We start from the raw sequence: 18645 nt of genomic DNA, 5'->3' as shown, positions 1-18645 counted from the left end.
ATACAAATTCTGTTGTATCATGGGGTAAAATAAGACATACACAAGATACCAAAAGTAATGTTAATAAAATGCTTTATTCCAACAAAAATACTTTTAACCTATTAAGCTTTATTACCTGTTAACAGATTGATGAGAGCACAGTTATGAGGTGAGTGAGGAGTATAGCCAGCCCTCTGAAGAAAACTATCTTTTGTAACCTGACGATAAACCTCGCCGAGCCACGCAGACGAGAGATACACCAACACACCACTTCCATGCACCAGATCTACAAACTGCTCCTGTGATGTATATTAATTAGTATGACTGATACCATGCATGATGATAATGGCACAAATGGTTTGGTTAGTAATACAAGACTTTTCACTAGTTTCTTTCTAATACCAATTTGATGTAACACAAGCAATGTTGTTATGAAGCTAAATAATGTTGTGTGTTATTTGAAGATTTGTGAATTTACCAAAACCTGTCATGCAAAAGCGTCAGTAAATTTGCATTAGTGTGAGGGAGAGAGAAAAATATTGGTAATGCAATACAGTAAAGCCTCATTAAAACAAAATAATTCAGTGTGGCCAGCCACAAGAGTGGGACATTAAACTGATGACTTATTTGTTGTGTATTACACAACTTTTGTGAACTATCCACATTTATTTGTCCCCCCCTAAGATCTGCATCAGTGTCTAGGGAGCTTTAACATAGTTCCTGCAAGATGATAAAAGATGCCAGATGACCACAGAGATGAATCAATCCATCCCAGAATGTCTGAGAAGGAAAATCTGTCTAAACAAATATTTATAAGAATTCTATAATAAGATCAAATGAGAACTCTACCCCCACTGACTGTCCAACAACTTAGTCCCCATTGCTTCTAAAAGCAGCAAGGACTATGCACTATGGACCTTAACCACTACACTCCCTGGACCTCACAATAATCATAGCTGTCCAAACTGTGTACACAAGTTAGCAGGGTGACTCTTAAGTAGACTTTCATCCAGTGATAATATATACACTTGAAATTTCCCATGTGTTATCATAGGAAATGACCCCATGTGTTAATGATCCAGGTTAATCAACAGAGGATATATGTATCTCTGGAAGGAGGAGATTACTGCACCCAGGAAAGCCCTCTTTACCATACTCTAAGTGTTCTGCTTATCTAGGCTAGTCTAATAATTTTACGTTCATTAATGTGAGCTTATACAAGATGTCATTAAAGTGAGGTTTTACAGTATTGTAAAATATATAACCCAAAATGCATTAATACCAGGTAAGTTGACCAAAAAATTAAATACAAAGTAGCAGATACAAATAAGGACTATGAATATGAGAAGTAACAAAGGAGATGTAAGTAGGAAAATCGGTATACAAAGCATGGAAGAAGTGCAAAAGGAAGTAAGATAAAAGTTTCTAACATAAAAGGCATGGCAATATGTTGTGCCCCTCACCATTTCATTACCTCCATACTTAAACAAGTATATACCGTGTATATATATATACCGCAGTATTATAGCAGACTGCATTTATTAGCAAATTTAAATACTGTAAAGTTAAAATAGGGCAACAATAAATGAAATTCTTAATTCTGAGCTGGTTCCTTGGTTGCTCCCTCTAGTTAGCAGCCTATATGGCTCCACACACCTTCAGTCCACTAGGCACTAATGGCCAGTTCAAGTAAATAAAATTTTGTTTAATAAAATTAATTAATTTATACATTAGACTCTTAGAGTACTTTCCAATTATCTATCTGGCTACTAATTCTTTTCAATGCTGTAAGGGCACAGAAACCTACACATCACAAGTGCTGGGGAGACGGGACACCACGAGTGTAGCTCTCATCCTGTAACTACACTTAGGTAATTACTTAGGTAATTACCATATATTGGATAAATATAACATACTTGGATCTTGTCAGCTGAGTATACACACACAGGTCATAACACAGTGAAGTCGTACAGTATTGTGTTTTGTTTACTTTTGTGACCACCAAGCATGAGAATTCCCCAGTGAGCCTCAAAACAAACCGATATAAATTTATCTTGGTGAACGCTGCAGTCAGAAGCAGGAGGCATAGACTGCCAAAAATACATGAAAGGTGAGCATGGTGGTGGTCAGGATATTACCTCAATTGTCACCCAGTAGAGCAAAAATTATTGGCTTTCGATTTTCATTCAGAGAGGTTATACTAAGTCTAAAGTATTGTTCTTTTGTAGGATAGCAAGGAGCTCTCTCAGATGTGGCTTGTGTTGGATTCATGGCTGCCTCTCTTCCCAATGTGATAAGACTATTCATAACGTTACTTGTCATGGTGGGTGAACAAGTTACAGTATTTGAGTCTGGCAGGAAGTGTGTGTGTGTGTGTGTGTGTGTGTGGGGATTTGTATAAACTGCTGGCACAAGGGAAAGGGAGGAAACTATCAATGGAAAGTGCCAAGCCATTACGACCATGTAGCACTTGCAAGGGGTAAGGATAAGGATTTGGGATGGGATGGGGGGAAAGAATGGTACCCAGCCACTTGGACAGTCGGAGATTGAAGGCCAAGCTGCATGAAGCGAGACCGTCACGCTACTGTCCAGCCCAAGTTGGTTGGGCACAAGGGGAGCAATTGAGAGCCTTTAACTCAGAATATAATTTACAAACAATGTTGTATAATTTACAGTGTACTTCACTAACCTGATTCATTGGTAACGGTAAATTTGGGTCACAGTAATGTCCACCACGGATGAGCTGTAGGTTGAGTGATAGAACAGAGTATGTTGCCAAATATATTCCATCTGCATTAATAATCACCTGATGACTGTCCTCTTGGTTCGTGGCACTGAACACTCCTGTAGCATTAAGTCCACTTCAGAATATGTATACACAAATTTTCTCATCCTATCAATAGTTTGATGAATTCTGATTCCAAGTGTAAAAATTGCGAATAGTAATAACAAAAAATATTCATACAATTCCTCTTTAATATGGCATACTCGTACGGAAAACTTAAATGTCTGATCGTGTTAAACAGTTCTTACTTCACTGATAAACTTCTACATCTCATCTCATCTTAAATATCTTGAAAATATCTTGACAAAAATCTAGCAATGGCTACACTACATCAATGAAATTCTATAATAGATCATTTAATCAAGCTTTATTTTAACACTTTTGCCTATTGACGACACTAAAATACATCATCCGTACTCCTACAGTATATGTTCTGATGCACCATCCACCTTTAAATTCCCCAAAATAATTTTTTCTAGGGAGCCCCTTAGTGACTTCCTGTAGCTGTCTCACTGAGATTGCTGAATTCATCATCACCTCAGTCACAGGAATTCTGTTTGGCGTACTGGAGACCAGAACCACAACCTGGCCCCCCCCTCCTCACAGAGGCGCACAGAGCAAATTACATTATGTCATTTCACCGGGAAAGCATCCAGAAAGTCAGTGAAATTTTACAAACAATTACTGGGTTCACAAGACTTGAAGCCTCAAAAATGCCAAACAAATCCTCAAATGATTCAATAAAACAAAATAATGCACTCAAACCTAGCTAGAACCCATTAGTACTAATTACTGCCACCAGGCAGCCCAGAGTTTGAGCCTCTGCTAGCTCAACAATCAGTTCCGTTGCTGATGCATTGCCTAGAGCAATGCAGTAGTGCTCCAATCACTGGAGGTTTTCCACTTCAAAACTGTATGCCTTCCTCCATGCCTTCTCATTGGAAGGGACATCTTTCTTTCCCAGGCAATGGGCATGGATTTTTAAGACAAAAATTGAACCAAACTAAACATCAAGGGTATTAATTAAATAACGTAACATTTGTAAATATAATATTAAATACACAACAGAGAGAAGTCATCATCAATAAGACCTAATTTTTTTATTAGCTATGATTTTACAAGCAAGAAGAGTCAAGTAGCTGTATTAGCATTTAATTTTATTAAATAGTTTTCAATTTGACCAAGCCAAAGCGAATGCAAAATCTGTCAAGAAACCATACCTTCGCAATATTTTGCAGAGAACTCTAGAATAGCTTGATCAACCTCAATGGTGCTACGAATGGCCAGCAGTGAGGGCAGAAGGGCACAGAGTGTGCAGGTGAAGTGTTGGGCATTTTCACATTCCCTCTCAGCTTCATCATCAATGACCTGAAAGGAAGAGGATTGTTAGTAACAAAGATCTATGGTGAAATCAATTTGTGGATGGGTCCACAATTGTATTTGTTGTACAGTTAACATTTTCAGTACAGGTAGTCTGTGCTATGAAATGATTATATTAGGAAAACTTTAGAAGCTATTCTTTCAATGCATAATTATTTATTAAAATATTTATATAAAATTCTAAATTATGGCCCAATGTAGGAAATTACACATCGAGCTTATTTGAGACGTACGTGACGCAAATTAGAGGTTGACTGCAATGTTTCATTTAAACGGTGTAGTCTGAGAGCCTCTTGCTCCTCACACTGCTGCTGATGCTCTGCCTCTTCAAGTTCAAACTGTCAACACACAAGAAAATTCTTAATCCTGTGAATAATTTTGAACCATCTGTTCACCTATCACCTTATCAATTCACACAAGCTCAGATCTTCCAACCCAATTTACTTTGTAAGAGTGGCAGCAAACAGTCAGAATTAAAATGCACTACTGTACTTGGGTAAACATTTATTTTTTTTACTTGACAAAAATGGAAAATTTCATAAAATGTTGAGAAATTAAAATTCCTTCACCTAGAGCAAGACAGCAAAGCTATATACCATATTAATAATAGTCATGAGTAGATCAAATAATGAGGGGAAACTTAAAAGTCATGTTAGCAGTGATACGAGGTCGAGACAACAATGCATCATTGCATAAAATAAAGCAAATGGAGTTGGGATTTATAACAAGAAAAATCAGCATATCAAGCATCATCCTTCAGCAATAAATAGAAAAGATGTGGCCACATTTAGACTATGCTGTGCAGTTTTGATCTCCATACTACAAAATGGATATAGTCTAGAGAGAATCGTGGATCAAGGATCTTTCCTATGAAGATCGTTTGAAGTGCTTCAATAAGCACTCACTAGACATACAGGACAAGGGAAGATGATTAAGGTCTTCAAATGGATCAGGGGTAATAAGTTATGAGAATACAAAGATGATTCTGATTCATTCTGTGGTCAGAACAGATATGAACTCTCAAAAATGAATATTAGCTGAAGAAATTTTGAATAAGGGAAGTATAGAGGGACGTATTGGTTTAGAAATAAGGTGGATGAGCAGAATGAGCTTCCAGTCAGCATTATTGAGACAAACTGGTGCATTTAAATGGGACCTGCCTAGTATGGGCCAACAGGCCTGCTATGATGCTCCCCTAATTCTTTGGTTCCTAATGTTTCTGAAATGCCATTTATGAATCTTTAAAGTATAATTTCATGATAAAAGTCCACACGGCTTACCTGTTCCTCTCCTATGTCACTCTCGTCTTCTGGCCCTTCCGTATCTCCTGATGCATCAGAATCTGCTCCCTTGTCTCCAGAAACATTACCGTCTTTATTTCTTCCACTTTTGGACTTCCCAAATTCTTGTGACTGATGATCTGAATCTTTCAATTATGTACAATCATTAGTACAAATTAAGACATCAAAATATTGTAACAATTTTAGAGACAAGATGTAAAGTGAATTTAAATGTTCCTTGGCATCGGATTTGCCAAGGGAAAAAACGACCCCTAGGAACACTAGGAAACATGATAAACACAGCTTCAACATTTTACTAACCTGCTTCACCTTCCCCTTGACATTCTCTTTTATCACTGTCCTCCTCATCTTCTTTTCCTTCTTTCTCTTCTCTCTCTGTCTTTGCCTTTTCAACTTCTTCTTCTTCATCTAAATCATCTATCTTCTGAGAGAGGGTATCTGAAGCTGCCGAGTCAGACACATGCTTTACACTTTCAGAAATTTCATATTTTGGTAACTTGCTCTTGTTTTCATATGTCAGAGGCCCTGGAAAACATATTAATCAGCTGTCAACATCACATGATGTCTTAACAACTACATCTACATCTTGGTATTTCTTATAAACACTACATTGTTCATGAGGCTATGCACTTTCTTCAGATATTACTACGCCCCCTCCAATATTACAGTATAGACACTTCAAATGAACACTGAAACATTTGCTGAATCTGGCTATCATATGCATGAAGCAGCCAACACTTGCTTGAATCAAGAGCATAAAAGGTGTGTAAAAGTTGTAGATTGCCTCACTAATCATACACAAGGTGAAAATAAAATGAAGCAGACAGGTACTGTACAGAGAAGTAAATGTTGAAATAATAAACATTTATATAAATGAGCTTTATTACACATAGAAATCACAATAGCGTGATGCATCAAATGATCAAATCCCCAAGGATTTGTTCAGCTGTAGTAGCTCAGTCGATAAAGGCAGCGTCTGGGATGATCTCGGACGTAGGTTCGAATCCTCGTCACGGCCCTTGTGGATTTGTTCATGAGCTTTATTGTACTGTATATCCTAACATCTGTAAATGTACCTGAATAGTCTCCATCTTGAAGCCTTGCGTATGTGGCATTGATGACTTCCACATGCTGCTGGGAGAGTGCAGAACCAAGGGACAGCTTTTCTAAGGAACTAAGAAGAGTGGAAACACATTCTACCAAGACTCGCTGAACTTCCACGTCACTGCAGTTACCACACTCGGCTAAACTGTCCATCACACTGAAGATATAAAATACAATTCATAAATAATGCTCTACTTAATGGTAAGTAAATGGAGCATTATCATCATTATCAGCATTATTATAATTTATCATCAATGTCTCATGATAAAATTACAACTTTTAGGTTATGTCACAGCTAAAACCCTAGAAGCAGTCTTATTAAAAAAATCATTCTTTCCTGCATTTACACAAAAAAGGATTATGTTGTGTCATTGTCATACAATTAAAGTTTTGTATATAAAAAAATCTACACATTTTTTCTATCAAATTCACAAAGATTGTTACAAAACACATTTGAAGATGATAAAAATACTTAAATGAAGTAACAATGCAATTCATACCTCTTTTAAGCAAGTCGGTATGATATGATTGTAGTTCAAGCCCCTCTCAATACATTCTCAAGATAATCTGTTCAAAATTAAAAATACAGTACTGTATGAACTTATGTTTATACAATACCATATTTTGCAGTATGCAGAGATCATTTCTGCAGCTATGCAGTCTTCAAACAGGGCATACAAGTTATTAAGACAGCTGGAACTAGACATAATGTGTGGCTATAACTCTCTATGCTTGTCAGTCAGTGACTTCAAACTACCAAAACAATATAATTTAGTACCATAAGGCCAACATCTTTGTCACTATTGCATAGCTATATGGCAATCCCAATCAAGGTTCTTGTAAAGATAACAACCAGTTTACAAAAAATACCGACGCCTTCCTCCACGGTCACAGGTTAAACTGCTAGGATTGTAGGTTCAAAGGTGAATTACCCAGTGAATTACAAGGGCATGAAACAATACTTACAGCCTGAAGAGCGCTAAATCATTCTGGTGAGGATTTCTGGGATCAGGATACAGAATTGGACCAGACAGTTGCACAAGTTTCACTGGACTGCTAATTAACTGAAATATGTAACAATTTTATAAATAGGTTGTAGCTTAATACACTAAATACAAGCATTAATCACAAAAATATTACTGTACAAATTTAAAAATAAAAAAAAAAAAATAGTGCAAACAAGAGGTACAGACATACCTCGGTTATAGCCTTGAGTGCATCTTGGCGACACTGAGGGGGAGGGTAAAGCAACATACGGTAGAAGAGAGACTCCAACACGGGCCTCATCTCCCCAACACTGCCCATAGTTACTACCAGCCCACAGGCAACACTGTTAATATACAACATTTTATACATTATTATTATTATTATTATTATTTTGTAGTCATCCATTTATCTTTTGCCAGAGATTTCCATACTTATTTTAGCAAAATAAGTACCGTATATGCCAACAGCTATTTAACTGCTTTGCTGGTTACTAGGTTCACATCAATTCTAGGCAGCAAGAATATATATGGAAGACAATAGATTGTTTAGAATGAATCTGCAGGATATTCAGAACAAATACTGTACACAGACTTCATATTCATTAATATTATTACACTAATAGGATTTAGACTTTTATGGTTCATTGCTAAAGCAAAAAATTCCTTTAAACATGATTACATTCTCAATATTAACCTACACATTACTTACTTGTAAATAGCCCTGGCTTGTTGATTGTTGAATAGTGGGCCAGGATGTGCCAAACAACCCGAGCCTCGTCCCATCTGACCCTCGGCTCTGCCTGAAGCTCTAGCCAGTCTCTGGGATACAGGAGAACCAAGCAGAGCCACAAGAGCCGGACACAACCGTTGCCAAAGTGCACCAACAAGAAGTGTGGAGCAATATGCAGGAGATGGCAATGCTGGAAAGACACATTACAGCATTGTAAACAATGAATTAAGCAACTGATTTACTGTACTGCATAAAGAAGAGTGGAGGGGATCCCAAATTTAAGTACTGTACTGTATATGTAGTTGCAGTCATGACTTTTTCCAGTTCTCTGGGCACTGTTCCACTATCCCCATGCCTTCTGGCTCATTCTCTTCACCACTATTACTTTTTCTCCCCACCACACTTAATAATTTCTGCATACTGTTTACCTCATCAACTCCTGCAGTTTTCCCACATTTCAGCTTCCAGCATTGAATGTAATGGAACACCATTTTTTTGGGTAGAGCCCAGGAGGCTAGGCTCCCTTGAGCCTTCGGGGCTCCCCACAGAAAACCACAGCTTTCATCATTTCACCAATTAGATTCTCAAGTATTCCCTCTGCATACTTCTAACTTTTCTTCACTATACAGTATATTATTCTCCTATACTTAAATATTCTCATTCTTCTCAACCAGTCTCTCTCTGCTACACTTCCTTACTTCTTTCCAAAAGTCCATATTGTTCTCTGAAAATATTTTTAATTTATGTTTTCATTTGCTCTGTTTTTTCTGCTTAACTAAACTTTGCACATACCTATTACTCATTATAATCCATTCACTTTGTATGCATAAAACCAGTATTTAATTTTTCATTAACTGTTCTTGAAACTTCTTAATCAATTTGTTCCTCTCAATTTTCTTAACTAAACATTTCTAGTGTACATCTTACTATCGGTAAAGTTCATTTGTTTGTAGTCTCTTGCTCTGAGTGGACTGGTCATGCTCTAATTTTACTGGGAATTATGCTCTAAAGAAATTGTTCACAACCTTAGTGAAACGAAAGCTGGAATACGCAGCAGTTGTATGGTGCACATATCTTAAGAAGCACACCAACAAACTGTAAAAGGTGCAAAGACATGCAACTAAATGGACCCTATGCAGGCGATGTGTTACAATAACGTGGCTGAAGTATGTTTACCAATCCACACACTAGAAAGTGAAGGGACAACGATGTTGTGGTCCGTCCTGGACCATTCTCAATCACAATCGACTTGAGAATGGTCCTGGACGGACTGAAATGTCGTCGTCCCTTCATTTTCTAGTGTGTGGATTTGTCAACAAAATAAATGGAGCCTAGAACTGAAAAACAAGAAAATGGGGAAGAATTTCCGAGACCTGGAATTTCAAGAACAAGAAGTCAGATTTAAAGTAACTAAACAAATCAGCTGAAGAAAATAAGAAAATTCAGTTTTGCAAACAGTGGTAAGGGTGGAATAAGTGAGGTGGTGGTGGAGGCCAAAACCATCAGCAGTTTCAAAATGTAATTTGACGGTGCTGGGACACAATGAGCATAGCTCTCATCCTGTAACTACATTTACGTAATGACTACCGGGATATGTACAGTACCACTATACTAAAAATACAGAAAAATGTGGTCTTTATATGATGCACGGTAACTACAAACCAATACAAGGCGGACAAGATCTTACCTGATGACGACACAGATTCCGAAGGCTTAAGCAAATGTGCTAAATTTTCTGGGTGGGAGAGCTGGAAGAGGAGGGTGTTGGTACATTCCAAGAGGAAGAGTGCAGGAACTTCTGGGCCTTTCTTATCATCTTGATGTCTTAAAAAAAAAAAAAAAAAAAAAAATGAATATGCCATTAGGTATATATATGCATAAAATACTGTACTACTGCAATGATTAATTAGTATGAAATATTTCCATAAACAGCAACATATGATTGCATAATATGGGCTTCAAATATTACAGTTCACTAAAAGCTCCAAACTTCCAATATTTAACACCAATGTACAATATCGCACAATACTTTACACTAAGAAACACATGACAACATAGTGAGATCTCTCAGGTGAGAAGGCACCCATTTTAACATAGAACACCAGAAAGTAAAAAAAAACTGGCATCATAATCATTGCCCCAATACCTACTTTGATAGTGGCGGGGATATATTTCCCTCAAGAAAATATACAACAAATTTAGGAAAGGAGGATTAAAGATATTAAAGATATTCAATGTAAATCCGCATATCTGGAAAAATACTTTTATTATACTGTACTTCATAAATATTTATTCAGTGAAGAAATTGTGGAAAGAAAGACAAAACCATTTAAAAATTGTACACATGCAAAGGACTCATTAAAAAAAAAACTTAAATTATATATAAAAAAAAAAACTATGCACACTAGAACTGTACAATTGCCAATTTATCATAAACAACTTACCTATGCAAACTTCAAATTTTGGAAGAGATTTTGTTAATTTAAATACAGGCATTTATTAATAATAAAAACACAGTACTGTACATATTAAAAATTATGTAATTGAAAAAAAAAATTGGCGAGTACTGTACAGTATATAAAAAATAAAAATTGCAGTGTCAAGATGGTGTTTTCACTGATAAAAAGATGTATATAGAATTTTAAACTACATCCAGTGAAGACAAATCAAATATAAATGCTAAATATGGTATACAAAGAAATATTTAAAACATCAATTACTTGGCTTACTTATTAGCCTCAATCAGTTTATCAGCAATGAAATTTATAACAGGAACGATTTCATCATAAGCTGGAGCAATGTAATCCGAGTCGTCGTCGTCGGTTCTTTCATCATTGATGTTGTGGCTTTCATTTCTGGATTTATTAATTACGATTTTCTCTTGCTCTTCACTTTCCTCTTCTAGAAACAAAATGATAATCGATAGGTATTAACAGTCACAATATATCAAGGGCTGAAGCTCAACCCCCCACAAGTACAATTAGGTGAATATTCAACTTTGTTTTAATATATGAAATGGGGCCATCTAGTACAGTAGATAACTGAAGCAAATTTAAAATGTCTAATATAGAAGCACTGGTTAAAAACCACACTGAAGAACTTAAAAACCCCATAAGCAGCCTTTACTGAGGCTTGGCTTGGCTTCACCTGCCCCATTCAACAACCACATTGACTAATATAAACTACCATCATTTTGGATTTGACTCAATTATTTTTGGAAACTATTTAAATTCCCTCAGCCAACCAAAACCTAACAATTTAATTGTACAGTATTACTAGTTTAATTACAGATACATTAACATAAAATTACAGATACGAATTACCTGTACATATTTCGTGTTAAAGTACACATTCAAGAATATGTTACCTACCTTGTATATTAAACTTGCAATAATCAAACATATTCTGTATTGTATGCCAAATATCATAGAAAGAAATTGCCAATGGTTATGCAAGTAAAAAGCCCCTGTATTAACTCACTCAGTTGCTTGACGAGATGGGCAATAGCCTGAGAGGCAGCAGACTGTGCAGCAGTCCGCAGAGCTGCCCCTCCTCTGCCATAAGCCAGACCACATACCCCCACCACCTGTGTCACCACCTGCCCAGAAACGGTAATACCTGGCACACAACTCATGTTCAGGAGAACCTGCAACATTTTAATATATTTTAAATTATTAAAAAGTAAAACAATGTTACACAATTCTTATTACTGTATTTGCAAGTCAATTTTTCATTTTAAAATGGCAAATGACATCTCTTTGTAAATGTTAGTTACATTTCTCAAAAGTTCATATGTGAAATGTGAAATGTTTTAGTCATTCAAATACAGTGACAAATTTTAGTGAAAAATAAGTTACCTTGAATACTCTAGTAATGTATATTATGATCTCAAAGTCATCAGAAGGTCAAAACCATATTTTCAGCTAAAGCCAGATTCTCAGCCCCTAGCAAATTCTCCAAATTACAGCCCTTACCCCAGATAGCAAGCTCAGTTCATGTCTCTTAATATGAAAAATATGGTACAAATGGTGGTCAAGATCATCAGGCAAGGCTGGACATATATCCATCAAGGCTGGATACTGAAAAAAACACAACTGCTCTGGGCCACTAGAGCTAAACCACAAGAGAAACTTTATACTTGGATTTTTGTACTTCCTGGATGCTAATTAACAATATCAAGCAAAAAATATTTTTTTATGCACCACATAAGTGTCACATTTACCATTTGTGCACTGCAGGATTTAAACTAAGCATTTAAACATCCTATTATTCACAGTTAAATATTTTGTAGACAAAGTAGCCTGTATATATTTAATGAACTATGAACTTGTGTAAAATTCAATGAGCATTAATTAAGGAAGCCCAATATGATTAGCTTTACCTTAAGTAGCTCCACTTGTGTGTCTTCCAAATGTAATGGAAGGCTTTGTATAGCTCCCAGTAGCTGACACGGTAACCACACTGTCTCGTCATCTTCTTCATAGCCACTATGAAACTGTGTATCTCGAAGCAACTGAAAGCACATTCGCTTTGTAATATAACTCGGATAAATTTTGTTGCACAAACCTTTTACAACAATGAGAATATTCTTAAAAAATAGTTAATATACTGAGTATATTTAAAAAATATACTGGTGTAAGCTTCAAATAATGGCCATTACGTACTTTGACAATACTGGTACTAGTATTGTTGACAGTAGTAATAGAGTTAGCATTGGATGGAAAGACACACTAATCTTTTACTGTCTGAATCAGAAATACTAATACAGTACTGTATTTTTTTTTATTGTAGGTATAGGCTCTAGACAGCCAATGCAATGCATTTATGATATGGAAATATGTCCATGACAAATTTATTTTTATTTTCAGTACTGTATTAGAAAAAAAATCTATTAAACTTGCATTTAAATTACAGTACAGTATTACAATGAATATGTACAATGTTTACAGCATTTAATCTAAATTGCTCATGAATAATAAATGTACAGTGTAACTCAGACTGTAAGTACCGTTGCCTGCCTTTAAGAGCAGAGATTTCCTAAACAAAATTTGTTTCAGCTTCAAAAAAATGTATCAGGCACTTGAACAGTTTTACCTTAAAGAATCCAGACACTGCTAAAGACACCAATTTAGATTGGCGCGTTTCTAAGGCCAATTGTAGCGCTTGCAAACATAAAGCTCGTAACTCATGAGGGGGTGACCGCAGTAACCCAGCCTGATTCTCCAAGAAGTCTGTGAAAATGAGAATTAGCACAATTATTACTTTCTATATTATACACATAAATACAAAAAATTACTCATTTTCAAATATGCACTTAAGACTAAATCCCCAGCCAATAGTTTGTGCAAAACAATTACTGAACAGGCATGTGTCTAATGGTATTCAGCCATGAACAATAGTAATAGTGAAGAGTATTATAATACTTATAAAAAAATTACATTGGGTTCAATTACAATGTTTACATAGTAGGTACAGTATTTATATTCCTTATAATGGCACAAATCATGTGCAGCATTTCTGGCAAACCTAAAGATTATCACTTATGTCTACAGGGGTATTTACTTATTACACACTTAATATTAAGAGATGCAAGTAAACATATACACTATAGTATACTGTATATGTTTACAAAATTAAGTAGAAAAACTAATGATATACAGTAGTTTCTTAGTGATATTTAATGACAAAGTTTAGACTTTTAGACTAACACTTTATTGGTAAATATTAGTTTTAATTACTATATACAGCTGTACATATTATAATTTTCATAAGGATGCTATGTATAGGGCTTCAGATAAATCTTACAATTAACAATGTGGTCCATTTTACTTTACAGAATAAAAACAAATTGTGTAGAGAACATCAGGATGAGAGTAGACCTTGCTTTTTAAACATTTTACAAGGGCATTAATAAACCAGTTTCATGAAATTATATCAGCAAACATTCTAGTCTCTTCTTGGTGCTTGGTGCACACACACACGTACCCCGAGCTTCAGTACAGGCCTGGTGTATCTGTGCATGTTTACCAGTCGATGTTTCACGAAGAAGCTGGTCTAGAACTTCCTCCATGATGGCTACTGGGACAAGAGCATGTGCACTCATGCGCGTGCACACACAAAGCCGTTTTATTCAGCAGTCATTCTATTCTGAAAGTTAATACAGTACTCGTCAATAAAAATCTAGTCACAGAAAGTGACATAGCTATTCCAAGTGCTGATACTGTAACTACAAAATTAATATTATAGTTATTCAAACTAACATGACAACTTTAGCATACTGGAAAACAAAATCATATACAAAAATAAGCTAAACGACTAGTACAGTACTCATTTAAACTGAAATCGTCAAAATGCAATCAATCTTACACTTTTGGACCTGATCTGGATTTCTGAATAACTGCCCCCCTTTTTTGGTTATTTATCACCAAATTTTCAGGATTTTTCTTTTAACAGTGGAGGATTCATAATTAACAAAAGCATAGTGCCTAAAGCCACTAATATGCGGAGCATTTCAGACAAAACATTTAAAATCTTCATGGGTAATTCTTAAAACTACACAAAATAATACAGTATTTATGAGTTTGAGAGAATTAGAAAATGATTGACCGACATGATATTTGTCAGTGCGCCGCCATTTGGATTACTGTATCCCAGCATGGAGACCTCATCTTCAGAAGGACATAGCTGCTCTGGAAAAAGTGCAACATCAGGCAATAAAAATCATTCCAGAGCTAAGTCAACTCTCATATCAGGAACGGTTGAGAACCACAGGGCTAACAACACTGCAAACCAGGCATGACAAGGTGGATATCACTGAAACTTAAAATACTGAACAATTTGTAGGATGTTGATCAGGACAAGATCTTGAAAAGGTCAGATGTAACAGGAACAATAACCTAGGTTTCAAGCTCAACAAGCCACAGTATAGGACTGAGAACAGGAGATGCTTTTTCACTCACAGGGTTATTAACGCATGGAACCGCCTACCCGTCGAAGCCATAAACGTCAAAACAGTTAAGTTTTAAAATCCAACTGGAAAAGATCACCAGGGCAAATTATCTCTGACAAGCCACTGGTTTTCTGTCCTCGTCAAGGCAACTAGTGTGTTAGTGGCCCTCAGGTAAAATCAAGTACGAAGCCAAACATATTAACGAGAGCAGCGGTGGTGCATTTTCAGGCTCTAAAGCCATACTGGGCAAGAGCAAAGTTTTGTATGCTGTATTTAGCTAGATAGGAGTCAAGCTGTTTGTGGGCAAGATTAATATTGGTCAAAAATTGTAGGCTTCAGTGAGAGAGCCACCTTTATGGACTGGGAATAAAATAGTTTTTTTTCAGAATATCAGGAAAGGTTCAGAGTTCAAGTGACATTGTAGACAATGCTATGCGCAGGGCTGAAGACTTTTTTTTTTTTGTAAGTTAGAATGTACACTTTGACTTTTAGATTGTTGTATAGGACCTTGCCCACAAAAGATATATATATATATATACAGTATACTGTATATGACATTTAATTTTGTGACCTCTTCTAAAAGGAAACATTACCAATGGATTATCAGATCACAATAGATTATGTTAAGACTTTGATTAGCTAATTTCAGACGTAAATAAGCCAACCCTAAGCAGGTGGACCAAACCCCCAGAGCAGAGCCATACTGGCAGACACTCGCACAAACCTCATTAAACCGCCGTAGATATCACGCAAGTGTGTCTGCGTGATATCAACGGTGGGTGGTGTGAATGGGGAGAGGTGTGGTAATAGGGAGACTCACAGGTAGTGTGGGAGTAAGGGCCACGCAGACAGCTGTTACCGTACTATTGACAAGACCGTAGTTGTCTCACTGGGTCAGGGTTGCCAGACCCAAATTGCGGAAAGTAGCGAGCTGACGCTCTAAAAGTAGCGAATTCGTAATAAAAGTAGCCCAATTTTTTTGTTTAGTGACTGATACGGGTTTCAAAGTAATATTTTGATATATAGAGTTTTAGGGGTACCACCTCTGGTGCAAGTGTAGGGATCCATAGCCTCGGAGAAGAAAATAAAGAGTACCCAGAGAAGACACTGTGGATCCTCACTGAACACTTTGATATTTCCTTCTCCTACCACCCTTATTCTTTTAGTTTGTGTGTATATATATCTAACATTATTTTAAAATTTCATTACACAAAGAGGGTAATGTACAACCTGAAGCCCAAGTGACACCCCCGGAGACCAGTTGTGTAACCGGAGCACAACCAGTTGTGTAACTGGAGCCTGACCAGTTGTGTAACCGGAGCCCGACCAGTTGTGTAACCGGAGCCCCACCAGTTGTGTAACCAAACCCCGACCACTTGCGTAACCGGACCCCGACCACTTGCGTAACCGCAAGCCTAGCATGAATGAATCGAACATCCGAAGCACAAACATACACAAACCGAAGCCTGACTGCACAACGCGAAGCCCAAGTGATACCCCCAAAGCCCGACCAGTTATGTAAATATACCCTCAGGTACATGAGGTACATTTCGGGCCACTAGTACACAAACAACCACTGGAGCACAACCATGTACGAACCGGAGCACAACCCAAAGCCCAACAAGTTACACCCCTGGAGTTATGTAATCGGAACCCGACAAGTTGTGAAACTGGAGCCCGACCAGTTGTCTAACCGCAAGCCTAGCATGAACAAACCAAACCAAACAACCTCTGGATCACAACCATGCACGAACCGAAGCCCGACCATGCACAACCCAAAGCCCAAGTGACACCCCCGGAGCCCGACCAGTTATGTAACCGATGCCCAACCAGTTATTTAACCGGAGCCCAACCAGTTGTGTAACCGGAGCCCAATCAGTTATTTAACCGGAGCCCGACCAGTTGTGTAACCGAAGCTCAACCAGTTGTGTAACCAGACCCCGACCAGTTGTGTAACCGTAAGCCTAGCAAGTATACATCTCATCCATGCCCACCAAGCTAAACAGTCCCAAAGCACAACCAAACTCCATTCCTAGCTCGACCAAAGAAAAATCTTCTTAGCGCTACCTAAAACCCTTCACTTGCCCTAGAAACTAACTATGGAACCATATCAAACAATTGAACTATATACAAAAAAAAAGAAACCCGAATTTCTAGCAAACATATAAACAGAGCTCTTGCAAACAAACCTGTAGCACGTACTAGTACACAATCACTGGAGCACAACCATGTACGAACCAGAGCACAACCATGCACAACCCAAAGCCCAACAAGTCACACCCCTGGAGTTATGTAATCGGAACCCGACAAGTTGTGAAACCGGAGCCTGACCAGTTGTCTAATCGCAAGCCTAGCTAGGTCTAAGACTGTAGCTGGTGCACCCCCACATGAATTATTGCATCCAGGCATGGAGACCTCATCTTCAGAAAGACAGCTGCTCTGGAGCCATGTCTTTCCAGAGCTATGGAGCTATGTCTTACGACAAAAATAATACCAGAGCTTAGTCATCTGTTGTATCAGGAACAGTTGAGGGCCACAGGGCTAACACCACAAACCAGGCATGACAGGGCGGACTTCATAGAAACCTTTAAAATACTAAACAATTTGGAGGATGTCGATCAGGAACAATGTCTTCAAAAGGTAAGATGTTACACGAACAAGGCGCAACGGGTTCAAACTCAACAAGCCAGAATGTTGGTGCCAGTTACATAACCATAATGCGTGGATATAATAATCAAGTGGAAGCACACCAGAGATTTATACAGTTGTATAACTACCTTTTCCTTCGTCAAAATTTCGTTTGACTATTCCAAAGGATTTGGTTTTCTTTTATAACTGCAGCTTCCACTTGTTGTACAACTATCAGTGATTGGTGGATTCTGACTCCAAGATAATGTTGATGATTTGGTAGTTGTGCATTGTTATGCCCCACGTGGATGAAAAGAAAATATCCTGTTTTCTGTCCTAAGTTGTGGCTTGTTGAACTTGAAATCGTTGTTCCTTATTTGTGATTGATTGATGAAGATTAAGCTATCCAAGAGGTGGCACCGGCATGAATAGCCCGTAAGTGGAAGATTTATTTTAAGTGAATGTGATCTTTGGTCGTAAAAGGATATACTGCGTGCTGTGTTCGCATTTAAATTGTCAGTCTGTGGCTGCTATCGCGGGGTGCTTGTTTGTGGTGCATCTGACCATAAATAATCATCATTGAGTTTCTTAACATTAATAGCCCAAATTAGCCGAACTTGCTTTTAAATTAGCCCAAAAAGTAGCAAGTAGCGAAATTAAAAATTTGGGAGTGCGGGGCTCTCAAAAGTAGCCCAATTTGCTACTTGTAGCCCAATTCGCTACTTGTAGCCCAATCTAGCAACCCTGCACTGGGTCGCTTACACCTCAACTACCACCTCCTCAATACTACTCCCAACAACATC

General features: G+C 37.4%; 1 protein-coding gene across 5 annotated transcripts in view; it reads right to left on the bottom strand.

The window, feature by feature from the left end:
- LOC123768483 (brefeldin A-inhibited guanine nucleotide-exchange protein 3) overlaps window positions 1–16126 on the bottom strand; it is a 40931-nt gene extending 24805 nt beyond the window's left edge. For 4 of the 5 annotated variants that reach the window (XM_045759074.2, XM_045759070.2, XM_045759073.2 and 1 more), the window contains exons 1-17: window positions 16035–16126; window positions 14251–14412; window positions 13360–13496; window positions 12647–12778; window positions 11746–11911; window positions 10995–11166; window positions 9953–10089; window positions 8245–8455; window positions 7747–7879; window positions 7516–7613; window positions 6522–6706; window positions 5746–5970; window positions 5425–5570; window positions 4378–4482; window positions 3985–4132; window positions 2669–2823; window positions 116–278 (exon numbers count right to left, since the gene is read on the bottom strand). In XM_045759074.2, the coding sequence (XP_045615030.1) occupies window positions 116–278; window positions 2669–2823; window positions 3985–4132; window positions 4378–4482; window positions 5425–5570; window positions 5746–5970; window positions 6522–6706; window positions 7516–7613; window positions 7747–7879; window positions 8245–8455; window positions 9953–10089; window positions 10995–11166; window positions 11746–11911; window positions 12647–12778; window positions 13360–13496; window positions 14251–14368 (2431 nt within the window). In that variant the 5' untranslated portion in view covers window positions 14369–14412; window positions 16035–16126. Of the gene's footprint in view, window positions 1–115; window positions 279–2668; window positions 2824–3984; window positions 4133–4377; window positions 4483–5424; window positions 5571–5745; window positions 5971–6521; window positions 6707–7515; window positions 7614–7746; window positions 7880–8244; window positions 8456–9952; window positions 10090–10994; window positions 11167–11745; window positions 11912–12646; window positions 12779–13359; window positions 13497–14250; window positions 14413–15938 lie in introns of all 5 variants that reach the window. The other variant, XM_045759072.2, reaches the window with a different exon arrangement.
- Between the last annotated feature and the right edge of the window lie 2519 nt (window positions 16127–18645).

Source organism: Procambarus clarkii, chromosome 35 (assembly GCF_040958095.1).
Source record: "Procambarus clarkii isolate CNS0578487 chromosome 35, FALCON_Pclarkii_2.0, whole genome shotgun sequence".
Lineage (NCBI taxonomy): Eukaryota > Metazoa > Arthropoda > Malacostraca > Decapoda > Cambaridae > Procambarus > Procambarus clarkii.
The sequence above is the reverse complement of the archived record's forward strand: the minus strand, read 5'-3'. Positions and strand labels throughout refer to the sequence as shown.